The sequence below is a fragment of the Orbicella faveolata genome, unplaced genomic scaffold (assembly GCF_042242905.1).
Source record: "Orbicella faveolata isolate gen_17 unplaced genomic scaffold, um_ofav_v1 contig_27, whole genome shotgun sequence".
In the NCBI taxonomy this organism is placed as follows: domain Eukaryota; kingdom Metazoa; phylum Cnidaria; class Anthozoa; order Scleractinia; family Merulinidae; genus Orbicella; species Orbicella faveolata.
In genome coordinates this window covers 8,772,001-8,794,891 of record NW_028301555.1, presented here as the reverse complement: position 1 = coordinate 8,794,891, position 22,891 = coordinate 8,772,001, and the positions used below count along the sequence as shown (strand labels likewise).

The 22,891-nt window shown below is 39.0% G+C and overlaps 1 protein-coding gene, 2 long non-coding RNA genes and 2 pseudogenes across 9 annotated transcripts; 3 read left to right on the top strand and 2 right to left on the bottom strand.

The window, feature by feature from the left end:
* Nucleotides 1–882: 882 nt before the first annotated feature.
* On the top strand, nt 883–5,913 carry LOC149107482 (uncharacterized). 2 transcript variants are annotated; one of them, XR_016209536.1, is made up of 4 exons: nt 883–1,113; nt 2,628–2,739; nt 5,007–5,101; nt 5,642–5,913. It is a non-coding gene; the product is annotated as an uncharacterized LOC149107482 (long non-coding RNA). The 2 variants fall into 2 exon arrangements; XR_016209537.1 differs by lacking the exons at nt 5,007–5,101; nt 5,642–5,913 and adding an exon at nt 3,579–3,645.
* A 753-nt stretch (nt 5,914–6,666) lies between these two features.
* Nucleotides 6,667–21,378, bottom strand: LOC149107478 (uncharacterized). Of its 6 annotated transcripts, none has more exons than XR_016209415.1 (7): nt 21,331–21,378; nt 21,140–21,199; nt 20,698–20,760; nt 19,140–19,264; nt 16,627–16,756; nt 14,829–14,916; nt 6,667–7,868 (listed from the first exon to the last, which is right to left on the bottom strand). It is a non-coding gene; the product is annotated as an uncharacterized LOC149107478 (long non-coding RNA). The 6 variants fall into 6 exon arrangements; XR_016209416.1 differs by having other exon boundaries at nt 20,719–20,760; XR_016209417.1 differs by having other exon boundaries at nt 20,698–20,753.
* On the top strand, nt 8,249–11,279 carry LOC149107481 (uncharacterized). The gene is made up of 2 exons (XM_089296800.1): nt 8,249–8,718; nt 9,118–11,279. The coding sequence occupies exon 2, from the start codon at nt 9,570–9,572 to the stop codon at nt 10,410–10,412; it is 843 nt and encodes a 280-aa protein (XP_089152926.1). The 5' UTR covers nt 8,249–8,718; nt 9,118–9,569; the 3' UTR covers nt 10,413–11,279.
* Nucleotides 10,916–13,267, bottom strand: LOC149107480 (uncharacterized; annotated as a pseudogene).
* On the top strand, nt 15,122–16,149 carry LOC149107479 (uncharacterized; annotated as a pseudogene).
* Nucleotides 21,379–22,891: the final 1,513 nt, after the last annotated feature.

The following is a 22,891-nucleotide window of genomic DNA, read 5'->3' as shown; positions in this document are numbered from 1 at the left end:
TACCTTTTTCAATGAAAGGTACACGAAAGGGTTTCCTTTTCATGAGTCAAAATCGAATACAAAAGGATAAGGGTTGGACTTCGGGGAGGAGCCTCCCCGTAGAAAACCTTTTCGATTATCCCCGCCTTCTCAAGTATTTGACAATGTGGCAAAATGTGGCAGCCTTAAACCTTTTGGAAGTTGGTCAAAATACCTTTTCTCTATCAGACAAAAAAAGCAGCAACAACAAAACAAAACAAAACAAAACAAGAAATCAATAAGAAAAGCTTTTGTTGGGTAGCTCTTTGTATATTGGCGTTTGAGGTCGCTTTATCGTACTGACTAATTTTTGGTATCTTATTTTTCTCGATAAAGGAAATTTTGATTTAAAGTGACTCAAAATGCAGCGTTGGGTTATAGGTAGGTAAGGTAGAGTCTGCATACGAACCAAGTAGCCCATCAGGCCGGAGCTTATCCCGGTTTCTGTAGCATGAAGCGACTAGGAGTATTTCTACTTACCCTGGATGGGATGCTAACCCATCGTAGTAAAGTGTCTTCTCCAAGAACACAACACAATGTCTCCGGCTAGGACTCGAACGCAGACCGCTCGATCCGGAGACAAAAACAGGGCACTACACCTCCACGGCGCTGGGCTATAAGGAGATGAAATCCTTGTGAACGAACTCTCACAGCAAAGAAGTAAATTTTACATTCCATATTCCCAGATGTTACAAATTACAATTAACAAGACTATGTGTAAATAGTTTGATCACCTTACATTTCTGAGGATAAATTAGTCAATGAACTCAAGAATCATGTGTCTGCAGTCTCTTTTTCTTCGCGCCAAGGCCCCGACGGTTAAGAAAGACGAGCGGCCCTGGGACTCAAATTGAATTTGCATTGCAAATAATCTGTTCGGTCCTTCTTCACAAACTTTACACGAGGAGCTTGTAAGCCCCGCTTCTTTCTTCAAACCTTTGCCTACCGTGTCTACATTACAAGAAATGTTTCCAAAAGTGTTCGAGACACGAACTTTTGGTGGTGGAACAAACTGGAGAGAAATTCGCTCACTTATTCAAGTGTCAGGAACAGCAAGCGACCTCAAGATGTGAAGTGTTGTCTTTTCCAAACTCGGTATGTACGTGTAATGAAAACTTGTTTTATTGCTAATTTTGATTACTTGAGAAGACTCTTACATGCTTTGACACATTTGCTTAGCCATGACCTGGCCTTTGGATGGCAGCGAGGCTGGAGTTGACCTTGTTTTGATACAGATCTCACTGCTTTTGTTGTGTGAAACAAGTTGTTCTGATGCTAACTAGGTGCATTTACATGACAAAAACAATGAGGTCTGTATCAAAACAAGGTACGACAAGCGTTAGTCTTTAAATGTAGCCCTGATGAAGCACAGCGCGTGTTGCCCTTTAGAAAAGAAAAATAATAACTAAATTCACGAGTGAAATCTATATGCCCATGAAGGCACTTAAAAAAGAAAACTAAGTCAAGATATTCTAACCAGTAATTAAGCGGTAATAACTTAAGCTTGATTAGACGAACCTTATAACATAGGTTACGGTTCCTTCATATAAAACGAGTAGCTCTCCTTTGTATGTTCTCTACAAGTGATAAATTGCTGATAATTGACTGAGGGGCCCATAACTGAGAGCAAAAACAAAAATGAGAGCGCACTAATGAGCAGTAAAGACGCAAACGCGCTTTTTTGCGAATCAATTATAGCTACATCCAGTAAGATGTGATGAATTGTTCAACACCAAAAAAGCTTGTATTTCTTGGGGCAAAAAACCTGAAATTTCGATTCGCTATCAGTATCTGAGTTTTGTTGCTGTGCAAGTGTTCTCGTAAGATTTTCCATCAAAAAGTCCCGTTAAGGTAACTAGTGAAGTCTCAGGCAAAGATAAACATGGTATCAGAGATGAGAAGCAACATCACTTGCAACAGTTTTCATTGGACCTAGCATCACGTGAATGCAGCCACCAACTCGTTTACGGAATCTATCCTTGCAGGGTGATGGAGTGCTTAAAACATATGTTGTACTAGAAATAAGCTAAAAGCAAACTATACTTGAAGCACATGGCAAATTACAGAGGTATCATACTCTACAAAGCAGCCCATGACCTCTTCTTGCCTCGGTCAAATGACTCAGCTTTACTTTAAAGTCCTAATACCACGGTCCTTCATAAAATAAGTGTGAAGCATAAAACTAATAAAAAGGTTGAGAGGTCGAAATTCAAATGTTGTGAACTGCAGGAGTTGAACAGTGGGAGACAAACTTTGGTTTGAAGTACATGCATGTAAATCATGGCAAAGACAATTATATATTTGTAATTGTGTACTGAATTTAAGGCAAATTTTATTAGTGACGGTCATAGAAAAGTCAACGTGGCATTGATTATTAGTTCGCGCTTCAGAACTGTTTATTTAAAATCAGTTTATTGTAGTCAGTTAAATTGCTGTAGTGTAACACAAACAATTATAGTAGATGTGTTTACGTTAAGCGATTTGCATCTTATTTGTGTTTATTCTTCGTCTTTTACTATAAGACAACATCTAGTACGAAATTTGATAGGGAAGTGGAATAAAGGTGAAACACTGACACTTAAATAAAGGTTCTTATCTTGCTCTTTCAGGTATCAACGGTGGCTGGTTTCAAATGTTCAAGAAGCTGACTTTCCAAAGCATCATTTATGCTGTTGAAAAAGTTCCTCTCACATTTTTCGTTAACACGAGAGACAAACTCAAGTAAGTTATGTTGCTAACATTTACTGTGGATTTGATTATTTGATCAGCTATGCTGATTGCTACCTCAATCAGCAGATTTAACTAACCCAAGTTTAACGGATTTAAAATCTCTGACAAAATTCTGTAGCCAGAATCAGTTAACGGGACGAAAACAGTCACCTGCTTGCTGTTTTAATGGAAAAAAAATCTCGGTAAATAATTAAGATAGATTTCAGACTAATTATCAATGCAGGTTTGAGTCAGATTTCGAGATATGATGTCACATCAGGGTAGCAAGATACCTGCTCCTGAAAGATGGGTCACTCAGCCAAAGTTGTGTTGGCTGGCAAACCCAGGGGTCTCTCCCTTATAAGCCTAACCCTATGCCAGAAACGGGTTGTTACCTGTAGGTTTTATGATCGAAACTGCACGCACATCTAAAAGAAAGTATTACTTTAAAGTACTTGCACAATGGTTGTAAGAAAATTGTTTGGTTGGTTGGTGTCTTTGCATTATCCGAAGATGCTGTAAATTGTCTTGTTACAAATCTTGTGCTGTTAGAATGATATTTTTGTTGGCGAGAAATTTTGTTAGAGAGAAATGCAGAGAGTTGGGTGTGAGAACTGACCTGCAAAGGAATTGGGTTCTCCAAGTATATTTTTTCTCCGGCCCCTGTGTTTCTGTGTCCTTAACATAGCGTGGTTTTCACATCAAAACAGTTCAAAATAGAAACTTGCCTGGTTTTGAAGTTAGACTGTCTGCATCAGCATGATACAAATTGATTGAATTGAGCTTGCGTTAGTACCAACCCGCTAAATGAAAAGGAAACACTGTTCAAATAATGTTCTTACCCTCCACAGCTTTAAAAACCAAAGTTGTTCAACTTAACAAAGATGTTAAACGTGATAATAATTGGTTTCGCTACAATACCTTAGATATCTTAAATGGCTACGAATAGGTCCAATATGCGTACATGTGGTACTACGTTCATTATACTTCAACGGCGTTTGGTTTGGTTGTAACAGCGATCGGGATCCGATTTGGTCAGTGTTGGTTGAAATTGCAATTTAGTTTGACAATTTTCAAAATAACATATCAGTGCTACTGTGTGGACCGGAGTACAATGTTCTGTTTTACAACTTCAGAACCATATGTAACATGTGTGGCTGGCGGGATTCGCGCGCGAGTGATTTTCGGCGGCGAAACCGCCATTTTATTGATTTTGTAGGAAGCGTGAACCAACCTTGAAAGCTTTTTTGAGATTTTTTATTTAACTTTACCGCTACATAATTGAAGTTGCAAAACGGCAGAGAAATTTCACTACTGAGAATAACGAAACCGGTCATTAGACCAACATTGCGACATTGGCTGAACTTTGCTGCGTATTTAGTATAAGAATATCGAATACATCGAGCTATAAAAGTTTTGGAACCATGAAGCAAGTTTGTTTGGCCAGGAGAAGTCATATTGGCGTCCTTTTCCATCCGTGTAAAAAGTATCGGTTTTTTAATGGTTGAACGCAAATTACATTTTACAATAAATTCTTTGCTCTTTTTCCTTCAATGTAAGCGATCGGATTTTGCACTGTAAAATTGATTTTTTAAAAAGTGGTACACGAGGAAGGTTTGGTCAATTAATTTCTGGTTTTTAGAAAAAGGAAAAAAAGTACTTCTGTACGCCTGGACCGGGAATCGAACTCGGGACTGTCTAGTCCCGGAGCGAGAAGCGCGCACCAAACCACTGTGCCAACTCGACTTAATACAATCTTGCGCGGAAAATTTGACTACATAAGCATACGAGTGGCGCTCACTAATGGTCAGCGTGACGTACCTAAACAGCGCACACAATGTAATACTTTGGTGCTTAATTGTTTTGTTTTGGGGGGAAATTTTATCTCGCTAAACATACAAACGTAAAATTTATGATGCTCAGCTTTGAAGTATTAAAACGTTGAACAAGCAAATAATTATAAATTTGTCATGGTCACAGTTATCGCAGCGTTCTGAGATATTAAAATCTAATTTTAATAATCACTATTGGTTGTAAAAAAGGTTAAAGGGGAGCTGATTATTTGCGAATTGGAAAATATATGTATACGTGTATATGTTTTAAAAAATAGCTTATTACGTTGTGAAAAAAAGCGTGATGTGTTTATCGCAGAACGGAAGAACGGCACAATTTGCATCTTATTTGCGTTTATTCTTGCCTTATATTTTAATTTATACGGAAAGTTAACAGTGACAGTCGGATAAGATTAACTTCTTATTATTACTTTTTGTTTCCCTTAGGCTTCAACAGCGAGCAGCTTCAAAGTTTGAGGTGGCTTTCAAGGACATCATGCACGCTATCGAATGAATCCTCTGAACGCGATGGGGAAACTCGGGTAAGTCGTATTGTTTATATATTTGCTATACGTAATCTTATCTCGTTCATATCAAGGCATTCAACAAACCAAAGTTTTTTCGAGTGTGGAAGGAATGTTAGGTACAGAACTAGACAGATTTTAAACGGTTAAAACCTTTTGTTGCATATTTGGCGGTTAACTTGATTAGACGTCAACAGTACTTTTTCAAACGTGAAGATGAAAGCAAATTTCGCTACGATCGATTTTGAATCGTGCCGGTTCAGGGACAGCTACGTGCAGATTTACATGTGGAAGAAATTATTCTTTCTGAGAAATCGCGCAATGAGAGTATGGAAGTTCAAGTGAAAAAACGTGTCTCGCTATAGTTGATTTTGATTGTGCCGGTTTTGGTACATCAAGTACAAGTGCATGTAAAATTCGGAGATATTGTTTAAGTTTAAGTCATCGAAGGTATGGTATAAGTCTAAGTAGCTTCTAACTGAGTTGTTACGATCATGTTCTTTTGGAATAATATTGTAAGTCTCTTAATTGGTGGGAAATATTTCTATGTTTTTTCAGATGCCTTTGAAATGACCAATGTGGGGAAGGGCGAAAGACAAAAGACAATCTTGCAAATGCCCTGAAAAAAATGAGTACCAGACAGGAAAATTCTCAACCTTGGAAGGAAAGCAAAAATTGCTGTGGAAAACAGCCACCTCCCCGCCAGCCACCATTAGCATATTTTTTATACTTATAGCGAGAGTTTTGAGCTCTCGTCCTTGTGGTACAACTTTGCATGCACGCATGCGCGTTTGGTGTCATATTTTATAATAAAGTCTTTTGGCGGGAAACGTTTGTATATGTAAAGTTCACTTGCGACCTCTTTCTTTCAGATGCCTCGAAAATGACAAGTTTTAGGAAGTGGCCAAAGAAAAATTGTCAACCTTGGAAGGAAGGCAAAAATTGATGTGGAACACCGCCACCTCCCCGCCACCACCACTAACTAGCATTTCTTTTATACTTATAGCAAGAGTTTGGTCCACCCATCCTTGTGGTACAGTAGCCTGTAATACGCATGCGTACTAGGGAAGCGTCGCAGTTACAATAAACCTAATGTACTGTACGTCGTGACTGTAAGTAGCTGATAACTTCGTGCCGGTTTAAGTCGAAGTTCAAACTTCGGGTTTCCCGACAAGGAGGCATCAGTTACTTGTAAGTCGTGACTGTAAGTAATCCATAACTTCGTGTTGGGGAATCCGAAGTTTTTTCGGGTTACCCGACACGAAGTTATTAGTTACCTACGGTCAAGACTTACAAGTAACTGATACCTCCGTGTCGGGAAACCCGAAGTTAGAACTTCGTTTTAAATCGACACGAAGTTATTAGTTACTTACAGTCACGACGTACAGTACATTAGGTTTATTGTAGTATAAGTATAAGTATAAAAGAAATGCTAGTTAGTGGTGGCGGCGGGGAGGTGGCGTTGTTCCACATCAATTTTTGCCTTCCTTCCAGGATCGACAATTTTCTTGTCTGGTACTCGTCATTTGTACGGCATCTGCAAAAGCGTCTTGTAAGCATGGTTTTCAGTAAACTGACACACGTTTGTAACATGATAAAGTCAATTTATTTTGTAATACTACAGCAGACAAACACCAATAAAGATTAATATTACAGTACAAATCTTTCGCGTTCAATAAACAACAGTGTACATGTACACGCTAAGTGCCTAACTCTTCGTCTTCTTACCTCCGCCATATTCTGAAGGTGTTATGATCATAATAAAACCTTCATTTACGAACCCTGTGTTATTTTCCTCTAACAGCTACAACTTTCTTGAGTTACCGCGATAATCACAATATGTGGAACTAGATTATGAACTAATGACCCGCGACAGAGTTATATTACTAAACCTTTGAGAAAAATAAAACAATTACACACCGCCGCTGTTTTCCTTCGACTACAAAGTTTACGAATACATGTAATTAATGGACTTGAAGATTTAAATATTCTTTCAACATATAACTACCACTAAGTCTAAATAAACTTAGAAACTTCTATTCGCGATTTGCTGCAAAAAGGAAGTACGAAAGATTGAAGGGTTTTAAGCTAGCCGCGCTGTACGTAAACAACAACAGTAACATGTAAATTATGATGATCACAGAATGACATTCGATGAAATTACCATTTGCATTGTTTTTGGAATAAACAATTTGAATGACTCTGAACTTCGCGGATATTCCAGATCGTGAACATTAACTTTTGGTGAGAAAATGCGTCATCCTTTTCATTGCCGCGGCTTACAAACCAAATAAATTCATCGGCACAGGAGCAATTTTTGTCCCTACTCGATTGGGAATAATGAAGTAAAGAAAATTGAAATTTTCTTTTTTCTTTCACAAGGGAGCCATTGAAACTTGCACCACAGAAGAAAGAAATATTCGACACTAATTTTATCCTGCGAGTTTTCACCAGGCTAAAATGAAAGCTTATTTTTTTTCTTTGAGGTAGCCAGCCGGGTTTTTCCCCTTACGGTTTTCAAGTTTCCTTCTTTTGGTAGGTAATTCGACTATAGTGTCATGACTCCACTAAAATACTGTTTGCCACACAGTCCAATTCCAAAAACTATTTCTTAGAAGTAAGAGATATCTAACCTGTCACCAGTACATACACTATTCGGTAGACATATAAAACCTATCGGCTAGTCACTCTCAGGCATCACCGTGGTGTATGATCAATTCATCTTGAGGTTATTAACAGTCTACCCAGGCCTCAGCTGCTCTTCGTGACTGAAAAGGCGTCCTACCTGGAATAAATAAAAACAATTTCTCAGAATTCAGTTACAGCAATATTGCCTATCACTATTTTACGAATAATTTGTCGTTTCATTACGAACAAACAAAAGATGACACATAAAAGGGACTGTGTCACAGTTGAGTTTGGTCTATATTATTTCGTTTAGCCAAATACTCGCTATGAAACACTATAGATCTAAACGCTATAGATCTAACTGACAAAAACATAGCTTCATTACAAACAAATTCCTGGGCGTTATAATTAAAAGTGACAAACAAACGAGATTAAGTTTAAAAACTGTTCATGTCTAACAGTTTTTCAAAAACCCATATCGCAATCCGTTTCAATATAGGTTTTTGAAAACTTGAGAAATTTTCTTTCGAAGGCACAATAGCCCTTTTTACAGTTCCCGGCGCCATCTTGGAATAGCAACCGCGCAAACACCACATCGAGGCTAACGTTGAGTCGTCTGTTGCATTTGGTGTAATTTGTACAGGAAACGACGCCTTTCTTCGCTTTTATTCGCTTTCGTTCGCGTGTGTTCGAAGTTTTTTGGATAATGAACAACGGAAATAATAACCTAGATACTCCTCCGTCGACTTCGAAGAAGAAAAGAGGAAAACATTGCGCTGTGTTTGGCTGCAACAACAGCTGTTATGATGACAGAGGCCTATTCGCAGGTCATCATTTCTTCCAGTTTCCAACTGACCCCAAGCGCAGAAATCGATGGTGCAACATTATAAAGAGGCAGCATGGAAAGGACGGGTTTAAGGTGACTGGTGCGACTGTAGTTTGCTCAGAACATTTTCGACAAGAAGACATTTTACGAAAACTGGGAGGCCGCTGTTACTTAAAGACAGGTTTGTAATAAAATACATGCAAGCCCATAACAAAATATCATATTTCATTACTCCTACATTTGGCTTAATTTTTTCATTCGTACTTGTCTTTGCAAGGTTTAATTTGACGAGAAGAATGTAAAGCTTTTGAATAATGATGTTTACTGTTCACATGAAAGATCCTGAAATATTATAGTTTTAAAGTTACAGTATTGTATAGCAGTGAATATAAACTGGGCTGTTTGTTGTACCTTCAATGTATGAATGTGTTCTGTAAATAAACTGAAGCCAATTATTATAGTTGATATTATTCATAATTGAAATTATCCTTTCACTGAGTTCATCGGCACTGTATCATTTATATTGTCATTATTTTTACAGGTTTTTATTTTTGATGATAACCTTCATTTTTATTTTAAGGTGCCGAGCCATCCCAGTTTGAATGGACTTCAAAGAAAACTTCACGAAAAGCTCCTGCTAACCGAATGCAAAGCAGAACTGTTTCTACAGAGGAAATGGATGTGTCAGATTCCATGGAAGGGTCACTCAATATGCATGTACCACTTGAAACAGTTTCAGCTACCACTGAACAAGGTTCAACCTCATGTACTGATAATCTGGAATCAGCAGGATCCCCTGATGTTGATGTTATTACAGAGCTGCAGCAGAAGATCACATTATTGGAACTAAAGCTAGGTGATTGTGAAGAAGAGTTGACCAAAGTGAAAAATGAAAATGAGCTTTTGCTAGGGCGGCAATTTTCCCTAGACAAAATAAAGGATGATGATTCAGCGATTTTATTTTACACTGGCTTTCCATGATATCAGGCACTGATCAATTTCTATAAGTGTATTGAGCCAAAACTGGGGAAGATGCAGTACTGGAAAGGAGAGCAGTTTGTGAAAGAGAGTCAGCCTTATCAAGAAGATGAAAATCGGAAAAAGCCTGGACCCTCCAGGAAATTAACATTTCTCGATGAATTTCTGTTGGTATTAATGCGACTGAAGGCTGGCCTATTTGTTCAGGATCTGGCTGACAGATTTGGTATAAGCATCAGCCTTGTTTCAAGGATTTGCATTACCTGGATAAATCTGTTGTACTTTGAGCTTCAGAGTATTTTCCCTTTCCCTGCCCAAGAGTTGGTACGCAAAAACATGCCAGCAGAGTTTGCAGAATTTTCTACAACCAGAATCATTTTGGACTGTACCGAGATTTTTATTCAGCGGCCGTCTGCAATGATCGCACAGTCTGAAACTTGGTCCGATTATAAACACCATAATACTTGGAAGCTTCTTGTTGGAGTTACGCCAAATGGCCAAGTCACGTTTCTTTCTGACCTCTGGGGTGGACGTGTATCCGATAAACAAATTACCCGCGAAAGTGGAGTGCTTGATTTATTAGATAGTGGTGACAATGTTATGGTTGACCGTGGTTTTGACATAAAGGACATTGTGCCTGATGGTGTCACCGTCAATATGCCACCATTTTTAGGAGGATGGGATCAAATGACTGCAGCTGAGACAGAAGAAACTATGAACATTGCCTCTGTGCGAATACATGTGGAGCGGGCAATTGGTAGAATTAAAACTTACCATATTTTAGACGGTAACCTCCCAAACACATTAAGCCCATATGCAACACAGATTGCAACAGTATGTGGGCTATTAACAAACTTTCTTCCTCCTGTACTACAACCTGCCAAACCAAATTCCTAGTTTGTATTGTGACTATCCAGATTGAAGAATTTTGTTATAGCTTTGGCTAATAATGGTAATTGTCTACGTGAAGTCCAGTTTTGTCTGTAATCATACAGACAGTAGCATAGCAAAAGTCTGATTAACTTTGTTTAAATCACAGGTATCAGTATGATTACAGACAGAATTGGCTTACACAAAGTCCTTTTACCATTATTAATCAAAACAGAATTTAAGAAGGATGTAAGCATCAATTCAATGTTGTGGGAGTGTACAGTGGATGAATAGAAGGTTAATATTTATTTGAACACACTGTCAAATCATCACCTAATAACAAATTACAACATGTAGTTCTTACTTAATAATAATAATAATAATAATAATAATAATAATAATCTAATTGTAATATAATCTAATTGTCCAAAATTTAATTGTAGTTCCAAGAAAAACATCAACACCCCCACCCCTCTTGAAATGTTAATTATGCTTCATACATTTCTTTCTTTTTTGTCTTTGTACCCCCCACCCCCCCCCCCCGCCCTTCTTTCCCAGGTACATTTTCCCCTTGGGAGAATGTATAGGGAGTGAGTATTAATAAATGGGTGTATTCATGCAGAAAAGCCAAAAAAATCAATAATTATAACCTGATGTCACCCACCATGGGAAATTCAAAATAATCCTACTTTCAACTTAATTCAACTGTATTCTGTGAAAATACAGATAGAGAATAACAGAGAGACTGTGCAAGTGCAAATTCATCCCTGCACTGCCATGTATTTACATCATAAGTGAATTTTTGGGTAACATTGACTTTTCATTTTAACATAAATGAAATAGTAATGATGGTAGTAATAAATTAATAAATTTACTGCCCAGTAATACATCAAACTTTAGCTTATGCTTGTCTCTGAAATTTCATTTTCAAGCCAGCCCTTGTGCAGTGATATTGGCCATAGGCCAGCCAGCCACCATGCAGGTAGAGAATCTTTCCCCGTTGTACTTGTTTGGTAAGAAGCTCAGGGAAAAGTGCCCTTCTGTAGAAGAAGTCAATCTTGGGCAGAAAGTCACTGGGCCAAGTATTGGCTAAGCAAATCTTCTCCAGAAAGAGTGGCCTGTCCTCTCCAAAGTACACTGTGAGAATAATACCTTTCAGATCCAAGTTGGAACAGTAGAGCTGCCCTTGAATTTGAATATAGTAGTCATGATTTCTTTTAAGCCTTACAGTTCCATCAGAAAGTTTCTCCAGAAAAAAAGGTTTTATTTTTGCATGCCTCTTCAATAGTCATGCCAGCTTTGCTTAAGGGGGATTTAATTTCCATTCCCCATTTTTCTTGTGTGTGCGTGAAGGTGACAATTCTGTCTATGCTGGCTCCTAGGTATGGTTTGTCCTTAGACACGAGTAGCCCAACTTCCTCCACTGTGACATCAATCCCGGCTGTTCGCATTTCCCTAATATATAAGTTCACTGCCTTTGGTTCACTTTCAATGCCATATTGAACAGCATCTGTTGTGAAGTTTGAATAGAGAATTGATTTTACTTTATTTGAGGGTTCCACTTTAGTCTTGGCAGCTTTTCCAAAATTTGAGGCTGTCAAGAGAGTTTTCCTTTTTTCAAACCAAAGATTGTTTTGGTTTTGTCCACGTGTCAATCTTTCTGTTTCCTGGATCTCTTCCTGGGTGATAGTTAAGTTAGAGATGTGTTCATCGACCATAGATTTAAAGTGCTTGGTAGCTATATCATAACTATCTGTAAAGGGCACACCCTCTGGCTCCTCCTCTTGCTCGTCGGGGTCAGACGCCTCTAGACAGTTTGACTTGATGTCGTGAAACAAGAAGAATGAGCTAGCAGGGAGACAATTCTGAAGACTTTCACTGAAGGTTTTGAAACTCTCTTCCTCTATTGTTCGCTGATTTGGCGCTCTTGGGTCAAATTTTATGATCTTGGGTTGCAGACGAATGTTTTTCTTGCCGAATCGTATCTTTCTAATCAAGACCTGGTCTAGTGGCTTTGCTGCGACACTTTGGTTGCGTGGCACAACCCATACAGACAGCCGTGACGTGCACGACAATGGTTCAGCGTGTTTTTGCAATCCTCTCCTTGTGAAGTCTTCGATAGCAAACAGTACGCCTCCTACGTGGTTGCATTTGCCTTTGCCGAGTCTGCCAAGTCCAGCCGGACACGTGCACGCTGCTCGCAAAATGTCACACTGAGGTGAGAACTCCACTAAAACTCTATACGAATTCTTCTTCATTGAAGGAAGAACGCTGGCCTTAACATAGGTCTTGCCTTGATAAGCTTTGCTTTCCAGCCGTTTTACGTTGCCTTCGAAGAAAAATTGGTAACTTTTCAGCTTCTTGTAGTTTGTGCCTTTTAGCACAATGTGGCGGTACTTGCGTGTAGATACGACAAGGTAATCGAACAGCTGAATAAAGTTCAGTTCTGGAAGCTGACGCAAGTCAGTAGACAATCCAAGAGCGGAGATTTGTCTTAGGATTTCGTCGTATTTGAAGTCGCCAGTGATTTCCACACTTTCCTGGGCGTTATCAGCCGGCGTTGTTACGTTCCGCATAAGCAAAGCGTACACTTTCAGCACCAAGTCCGCCTTTATTCCGCCGGCTCTTTCCGAATTACTCTTCAAAATATCCCTCAGATCTTTCACTGAGAGTTTCTGTATATCCTCAAGGGTCGTAATTTCCTTGTCTTTGTACTTTATGACCATTTTGATCGAAGAAAATAGCTACAGAGAGGAACGCGCGAGCAAAACAGCTGTGATTTCTCTTTGTTTGTCTTTCCCGGGTCAACGTTAGCCTCGATGTGGTGTTTGCGCGGTTGCTATTCCAAGATGGCGCCGGGAACTGTAAAAAGGGCTATTCCATGGGCCTTTAAAACAGCGTTCAAGAAAAGTTCGCCTCCACGTACTGACAATAGTCTGATTCTGTCGTTTACACTGTCGGGTGCACCGAATCTCTCATGCGCTTACGTGTATATAACATCGTCATTTTCATGACGATAAACGATCGGAAGTGTCACGAAAGGCAACGACCAGGAACCATTTCCAATCGTACTTTTTTGAAAGCCGCAAAATTTTGTTAACTTGCAAACGCATAATTTAGGCCAAAATTTATCCTTGGTTCTGAATTTAAAACTTTCAAGATATCAACGACATATTCACAAAAAATCTTGCAGCATTCAAATGCTAAATAGGCAGAAGCTGTGATATTTGATGAATTATTTGTGTCGACAATCAGATGTGTACTGCGTGGTGTAGTGAAGATCACTGTCGTTCTTCATTCCGGAATTCAAGACGGTCACAGGTTCAAATACAGGTCAGATCTTTATTTTTTCCTTTTTCTTTCCTTTCTATATTTTTATTTTATTTTATTTTATTTTTCAATGGACGCGCTTGTTTACTGTTTGTACCCCTTTCAAAATTGAGATAGAATTAAAAAAAAATCATAAAAATAAACAAACAAAGAGGAACTGTCCGTGGTTGACTAGTAATTTCTCGGACTGACTACAAGTCAACTCAGTCAGGGCGGTAAATCAGCATTGAGATGAAGGTATGAATAATTCCACCGGATTAAATTTATAATTGTTTGACAGCAGCTAGGCAAGGTTACTAAAATATCCACGTTGAACGACACTTATTTTTTTGTGTTCACAGTAGGCTGTCATAGTTCTTAAATTATTTCAAAACGTTTATAACATTCTCAAACAGCAATCGCGTTTGCTTTGTCAAGTGATCACAAGTGACTAAGGCCCTATAGCACAATGAAGGCAACAGCAAAGAAAATTTACATTCTGATTAACCGAAACAAACGAATAATTTTCCTCTCTTACTCTCGCAACATGTTCGCAACGAAATATAAAACACTTTCTCCGTGTTTCTATCAAATTACAGAAACACTTATGAAAGTTTGACGAACACGAAAAAGACTTGGAAACATTCGCTTGTGCCTGGCGTTCCCATAACTCGAAAAAACACGGGGATTGTTTCTATATTTTGAATAGTTTTTCAGGCATTTTCTCCTGAGTTATGTTATCATAAGAAAAGTGAACGAAAATGAGATTCAATCGCAGCTAATCCGCTGAAAAATTATTATAGTTATTTACTCCACCCTGCCGAAAGGAATCAGCGAACGACAGAAAATACTACTTAAAGGGCCCTAGTCAGACACACCTTTGTTTTGGTTCACATGCGAGTGTTCGGCTATTATATTTTACTCGGAGCATGTCGAAACGAAGGAAATCACAGTGAAACAACTAAAGATAATTAAACAGACCCAATATAGCTCCTTTCAATGTAGATTAGTCTAAAAATAGTATGGAATTTAGAAAGCTGTGCCAGTTGTCAAGAGTGCGCTCAGATACAACCTCAGGAGGATAATTGAGAATCTGAGCCAGCTTACGTTTTGTGCATAAGAACAAGTGTTTACCTGGGTCCTGAACTGCGATAAAATCGTTCATCTTGAATGATGGTGAATGTATTCATCCTCTTCTTGCTTTGTCCTGATTTGTCTCCACCTGAAAAAGAGAAAGACCAGAAAGATTAAGATCAAATGATTAATAGAGCCTTTGCATAAATGGCGCCTACATTTAAATAACAATATTTATACATCCTTAGCCTCACAATTATGTAAAAAATCCTTTGTCTTGAAACATGAGTACGACGCTAAGGATGTATAAACTATTGTCATTCAAATTTAGGCGCCATTTACGCAAAGGATCTATGGCTGGCATGGTGTGCTAACTGGTTCCTAACCCAAGGAACCTGGCCAGTGTACTTTGGTAAGACACTTCACTCTCGTAAAGCGGCTGTCTCAGCCTAGGAGTATAAATGGGTAACTACATTTCTGTTCTAACCTCCTACGTACACGATCTTTAGGCTTTTCATAGAATCTGAATTTGCTGGGTGGAAGCAACCCTTTTAAAAGTCAGTTCTTACACCCATCTCTTGTAAAAAGCCCAAATCCATTCGATAGTCCAGGTTCCAAAACAAGTCCTTATTCTGTATCTATTTTGTGGGACCAAGTCTTTGCATCACAGATCAAGAAACTCAGGAAGAGAATTTGCTGGGTGGAACCAACCCTTTTACAGGTCAGTCTTTACACGCATCTCCTGTACAAAGCTCAAGATCCATTCAGCACATGAAGACAGTCCAGGCTCCAATACAAGTTCCTATTTTTCACCTGTTTCTTATGGAACCAAGTCTGGGTCTCACAGATCACGAAACTCAGGAAGAGAATTTGCTGGGTGGAACCAACCCTTTTACAGGTCAGTTCTTTTACCCAAGATATCTCTTGTACAAAGCTCAACTGATCCATTCAGCACATGCAGACAGTCCAGGTTCCGAAACAAGTTCTCATTTTTCACCTTTTTTGTGGAACCAAGTCTCTGCGTCACAAATCAAGAAAGTGAGGTCCAAGAGAATTTGCTAGGTGGAACCAACCCTTTTACAAGTCGGTTCTTACACCCATCTCTTGTTCAAAGCTCAAGATCCATTCAGCGCATGAAGACAGTCCAGGTTCCAAAACAAGCCCCAATTTTTAACCTTTCTTGTGGGACCAAGTCTCTGCCTCACAGATCAAAAACTCAGGAAGAGAATTTGCTGTGTGGAACCAACCCTTTTACAGGTCAGTTCTTTTACCCAAGATATCTCTTGTACAAAGCCCAACTAATCCATTCAGCACATGCAGACAGTCCAGGTTCCAAATCAAGTTCTCATTTTTCACCTCACATCACAGATCAAGAAAGTGAGGTCCAAGAGAATTTGATAGGTGGAACCAACCCTTTTACAGGTCAGTTCTTACACCCATCTCTTGTACAAAGCTTAAGATCCATTCAGCACATGCAGACCGTCCAGGCTCCAAAAAAGGAGTCTTACCGTTGTAACTTGTATTTTTTTTTTTTTTTGGTGTGTGTGTGTGTGTGTGTGTGTGTGTGTGTGTGTGTGTGTGGGACCAATACTTTGCTTCACTTATCACAAAATTCAGAAAGAGAATTTGCTGGGTAGAACCAATCCCAATCTGGGCCAGTTCTTTCATTATACACATATTTCTTGTTCAAAACATCCATTTGGTACATGCAAAACGTCCAAGTTCCTAAACAAGTTTCTTAGATAATGTCTTGTTAGTGTGATTCTGATGTTAGACTAATCTTTTTTGTCATATTGTACATCTAGAACTGAAATGTTTCCAGTAACCTCTGTGATCACAGGCCAATATGTGCACTTACCATACTCCTGTCTGATAGTCCAGCTCAGTGATCGTTAAGATACGATGCTTAATTTGAGTCTCCAAAAATTGTTAGGGGTCCTCATGTAAGTCCCAATCCCTCTCCTCTCTCTTCCCAGTGTTACAGATCCCTTGATCAAACAAAAAACAACATTAGTTTTAAAGGTCAAACTGATTCATCTGCCTAATATATCAAGTTAAATTGAAGCACACAAGTATGGACCTAAAAAAACATAGCTATCTGGTTCAGCCAATTCCTATTTAACAATTGTAATATTATTACCCTGGGAACTCATAGTTTGTTTTAGTATTGTCTCATAACCCCCTGACTGATCTATTTAGCTTTAGAACCAATAGAACTTTAACCATTGCCAGGCTTGCTTCAGGTGTCCATACAACCTAAATTATGTAAGTCAAATTATTCTCACATTTTGATTAGTTCTTACTTTTGATCAAATGGACCTATTAAAACACTTCTTGGCTTCTCCACTGGTTAGAACTGATTCCATGTTGCCATGTGCTTGTTCAGTAAAAGATCACAGAAGACATCAAATGTGGTAAGAACATCAGTGACACACTCAGCCATCGTCTCATGCACCATATATTTTTTACCGCATTTTGACCTCATCTGCGATCTACTACGAACAGATGCACAGCAACATGGAATCTATTTACTAACCCTTTGAGCCCTAATTACGCATATATGCGTAATTAATGGTCGTGCTCTTTGTATCACTTGTGACATCATCAATTTAAACGTCATCAGATATTCTTGATAAGCAGATAGTAGACTAGGCTAGGCCTTTCCGTACAATGGTCAGGTTTAGATATCGATGACATTCTGACGTTGCAAATTGAAAAACAATGTTTAATTTATCAGTTTTGGTACAAAAACGGTGGTAAAATGGTCCACTATGCTTATGATTGATCAAGGTCCATTTCTAGGCTTCGCCCGTAATTAACATCCAACTTTTCACGGCAGCCAGAAAGAACATGCAACGCAAAAGGTAGCCAGAGTACAAGGACCGAGAAAAAAAGAAAGGAAAGGGGCAACAAACAAAAATGAGAACGATTAATGGCCAAAAAAAGGTCCAAATTTTGGCTGATGCGCATGCCCGGAATTGAAATATTTCTCAATTTTGTATGTAATCCTCGAAAAATCTCTCCTTTTGGGAAAAAAAAAAAAAAGCTTTCTTAGCAAAACTTACTAGGCTTATTTAGCGTCATGGCAGCCAAAAAACCTGACTAAATGGTTAAAAACGGTATTTTGGTGAAAGTTTGGTATCAAAGGGTTCAATTGGCAATTAAAAAGAACAAGATTTCTCTTAATTTTCAGATAGACCACGTTGAGACCTTATGAAAAAAATATGAAAAACAATTAATTGGAAAAAATTGATTCTTTGACACAAAGTCATTATTAAGCTCTAACAGACTGCAGTGTCACTAGAGTCATCAAGTTCTTACATGGTTGTCGCCTGAAGCAGGAGTGTCTGGAAAATCCGAATAGCGAACAGCGAATAGTCACAAATAGCAAACAGCGAACAGTCCCGAATAACGAATAGCGAATAGTACGAATAGTGCGAATAGTCTTGAATAGTGCAAATAGTGGCGAACAATCTCGAATAGTGGCAAACAGTAGCAAATAGTGGCAAATCGTTGCAAATAGGGTACCCAGTATCTCGCAGTCAACCTTGCAGCAACGTAGGATGGGATTTTCCCACTAAAAGGCACAGACACTTAACAGGACAAAAGGTGTTTCTAAACGTGATTTCTTCTGTTTAAACCACTGCAAAAGCGTAATTACGTCTATATTAGGTTATCCTTGTGTTTTCTGTTTTCTTAATGTTGGCGATGGACAGCCCTAGCCTGAGTCCAGAGAAGAAAAGGTAATAAATTCACAGAAATTCTGTTGATTATTTGGATAATTAATTAACGCAGGATATTAGATCAAAAGCGGTGACTATTGACGACTACTCGTCACTATTCACCACTTTTCGCAACTGTTCGCCACTATTCAAACTATTCGAGACTATTCGCACTATTCGGTTCGCGACTATTCGCTATTCGCAATTTAGATTTCTTGGGTTTTCCAGACACCTCCTGAAGCAGTGACGAGGACACAAGCACAAAGTGTTTGTTGTTGACATATTTTTAGTTTTGTATTGGATCTTCTGCCTGCAGTTTAAGTAGCTGTGCATTTGGAAAGTTTTAGCTAATATTTTTCATGCCACCAAAGTGTACTTCCAGGGCTGTGCTTTAGAAGTGCCCGGGTGCCACAGGTGACTAACTTCTGCCTTTGGGCGACTGGAAAAACTTACTTTTTTCATGTAAGCTGAAGTGCTGGGCACCTTTAGGCTCCTAGTAACTTTTCTTGGACAACAGCACTGACTTTTAAAATATATCCATATAGGATTGGGGTTAAGCTTATTCCTATTGCTAAAATTAAAACATCTACTAAAGTTTATTTGTATCATAGTAAACTTAATCAAGGTGCTTAATTATCGGAGAACTTACCACTTCTTCACTAAAAGTCTGCTTTCCTAGCTGGTTCTGCAACTACATGTAAGCCAAGCTTGTGTTGTATTGCTTCAGGAGAAAATGGCATTTGGATGTTAAGACAAACAATTTAGTCCTAAAACCTAAGGAGGGAGATACAAGGGTGAAGTTACTGAAAACAAGAAGAAGCTTTTGGCTCCTGCCATTTTGAATTCTTCCACAGTTTAGAGTAGTCTGTATGTAGCTGTACCAGCCGTTGTAGGGTAATTTTGATCGAACACTGATCACTGATATCCTTCGACACTCAGTGTATGACATCTGCAGATTGCAGACTGTAGACAGCAGACTGCAGACTGGGGATTTTTAACCCAATATTGTACTTCCATTTCTGTTACCGAAAGCTAACTGTAACCAAGCTAACCTGAGCACTATTCAGGCTAAACTGAGCGCTATTTAGGCCTAAGTGTAGTCTGGAACTGGGGTCTACAAATATAATACACTGGTTGACACTCTACTGTGGGTGCCTTTGGTACACATGATCATGGTGTATGACATTTGCAGACTGCAGACTGCAGAATTTTTAACTAATGCAGCTATCAGTGTTATGGAAGAGGGGGGACCAAGGGACAAGGTGGGCACTTTGAACATCTGTGCGCACCCCACGTGGGGAATTTTAGCAAACTTTGAACATAAATGTTGGCCCCGGGATCGGGAAGTTTGAACAATGCCAAAAAATGCTGGCCCCAGGGTCGGGAAGTTTGAACAACGTTAAAACAACGAAAAGCGACCAGGGTTTTAATGCGGGGAGCTTGGATACGAGTGTTCCACCGTCTTGAAAGTACCCAGAATTCCCAGGAGTTCGAGCATGTTTTCCACGCTTTCCAGTTGCAATAAATTGGAGAAACGAAAGGTAAGATAAATCTTTTTAAATTCATTGAAGAGTACTGCACTTTGTTGAAACTACAGCAAGAGGGCCAATAATGACTTGAAGAAAGAACCAAGATAAACTTTAACGTTCATAATTGAAATTTTTAGATTCTGTGAAAAACTAGAAAGACTGTACATGTTGACTCTACAATAGTGAGTGGTAATATTTTGGGGTTTGTTAATTCATCTGCTGAATGCAAATTATTAAAGAAAACAAAGTCATATTAAAGCTTGTTTTCGCAGCTTTATTAGTATATAAATTTTATATATAAAGAGAGCAGAGCCTCCCCACTGCCTTTCACTGGAGCAGTATGATCAATGAAAAAGTCTTGTCAAATGCAAGAACATATTCTTTAATTCAGATGGCTTGAAATTCTTGGTCTGGTGGGTAACTTTGAACTCAAAACCTTTTCCCAAGGTGAGGAACTTTGAATTGAAATCTTATCCCAAGGGCTTGGAAGTTTGATTCCAAATTTTTGTTTCTGATCAAAGTCCCCACCCCACCCTATCCCGTGGTTCCCCCTCCCCCCTCAGGCATAACATTGATAGCTGCATAATACAACTATGTTATGTTGCAATCCCCTTTCCATTTTTGAAAGCAAACCATAAACACTGTAAACAGGCTAATGTGAGAACTATTCAGGCTAACCTGAGCGATATTCAGACTAACCGGAGTGCCATTAAGCTTTAAATGTAGTCTGCAGTCTGCAGTCTGCAAATCAAATACAACAACATGATCCAAACAAGAGCCTCTTTTGCTTCCCATTATAAATTATCTAAGAACTAAGAATCTGTACGAAATACGGCCTGTAGCAGATCCAAACAGAGAAACAAGTGACGATTCTGATTTTAAAAGTCAAATATTACAGCTTTATTAGGTAACTTACAAGTTACCTAATCAGCTTGATGTAAACAGACTCATCTCTAATGGGGACATCTCAACAAATACTGCGCTTAAAGGGTTTGTTGGTTTATTTATCCTGATAACGCAGAATAATCTCTGATGGGCACAAATGTCACGTTCATGTCCTGTCTTATTACCTAGTCTGGTAGCTCTCAGTTAAAATATTAAAGGTAGTTAAAAAGCTTACCTTATGCGTCCATTCCTCCGGAGGTCTTCAAAAACAACATCTCCTCATTCCACAGTATGGCTTCAACATGCAAAAAAAATTTGAAAACGTAAAGAATTAGCTTATGCCCCAGATCAAGTAAAATCAACCCACTGGTGCAAGCCTTTGGACAAACCTTTGAAATTACGGTAAACACAATTTCCACCATTTACCTTTCACACGTGCAAGATGGCGGAGACGAACTGCGCTCGCAAAGATCACAGGGAAAAAGCGGTTGGCAGACGGGAAAGAGAGGTGGGGAGAGGGGCTGTCTGCGCAGCACGTGGAAGGGGTGGGGGAGGGCAAGACGTCCCCAAAAACTGTGGATCACCAAATTCCACCATTATCAAAGAGTTTAAGGTTTAGTTATTCAACAAGACAGGAAAAACTTCGGCTCATCTTCTTGCGAACATTATAAATGCAGAACCGCAAATTCCAACTGACGAACTCCTGGATGACTGCTTGTTTGTTTGATTGTAGGAAACTGTTGAAAGGAATACCATGAAACTGCCAGCATCAAGTTTTGCGGCGCGTTTTTTTTCTTCCCCTAATAGGTTCAGATCTTGGGGAAAAAAATAAATGACCTTTTCAGTGTATGCTGGGTTATGTGGCATCAGAGGCAACAGTATTCACAGGCTAGCTGCAATCCTGTTCACCTCTGTATTCAGCCGCCTCCGTAAACCCACTAGATTGCGAAGAATGTCGATTTTTCTCTGTAAAATTAACAGTACGACATGTGCGAACCACGAGTACAGTAGCACCTCCCACTAACCTTCACCTCTCTACAACGGCCACTCAGGAGCCCATGACCTGCTTTTGTTTATATGGAGCCCATGTGAACCCGTATGGACTGAACAAACAAAACGTCATTTTTCAAATATAATTACAATATAAGCTCTTTTTTTCTTAGATGCTTATCTCTCCGGCAGCGTTTATTTTAACTTTCAAAAATACAAAAGCCGATTAATCATTACAATTTTTTCTGTCCCAAGATCATTCATCCTCATGTCACACTGAAACCGCCGTAAGGCTCAATACAACTTAAGTTCAGGAAAAGTGGCCAAAAAGCAAGGTTTTCTAAGTCGTTAACAGGGCAGAGTCTCAATGAAAAATCCTTGTTTTAAATTTAGCCATAGCTATTGTAGTTGTGTTCCCTCTTTGGCGGGAAATGCGAGATGTGACCACGTGACTAGTGCCAGTCTCAGGTGTAGAGAGTCGCGCTTGTGGTGAAATTTATATTGCACACAATTTTGATGACAAAGAAAGCTTTTGCCAGGCTTCTGCTTTTCCCACCACTGTACCTTTACATAGAAGGAACTCACAGGGAACCCAGGGGGAGAGCGAGAAGTTGCGAATAGCGAAACGCACGGAGAACTTGCGATGAAAGAGCTTTTATAGCTGATGACGGTTTGTTCTGAGCCAGAATAATAATAATAAAAAAAGAAAATCAGATCTTTGATTAGCCTTACATGTTTATAAAATTTGTTTAAGTCCATTGTTGCCTCTTGCTTATCTTCACAAAGATTTGTGTTTATTTTGCTCTCTTTTGCACAAGGTGATCCACTCTTATTAAAGTCTTCGCATATTGCAGGTTACCAACTAATGAAAGGCCTTGTGCTTTGGGCTGCCTGTCACTTGATTAGAAACTTAAGAAATCCACTGCTAAAACAAACAAGTGTAAACAGGAGCGCATTTTCACTTCGGGAATTTTACAATTTGATCTGACTCGACTGG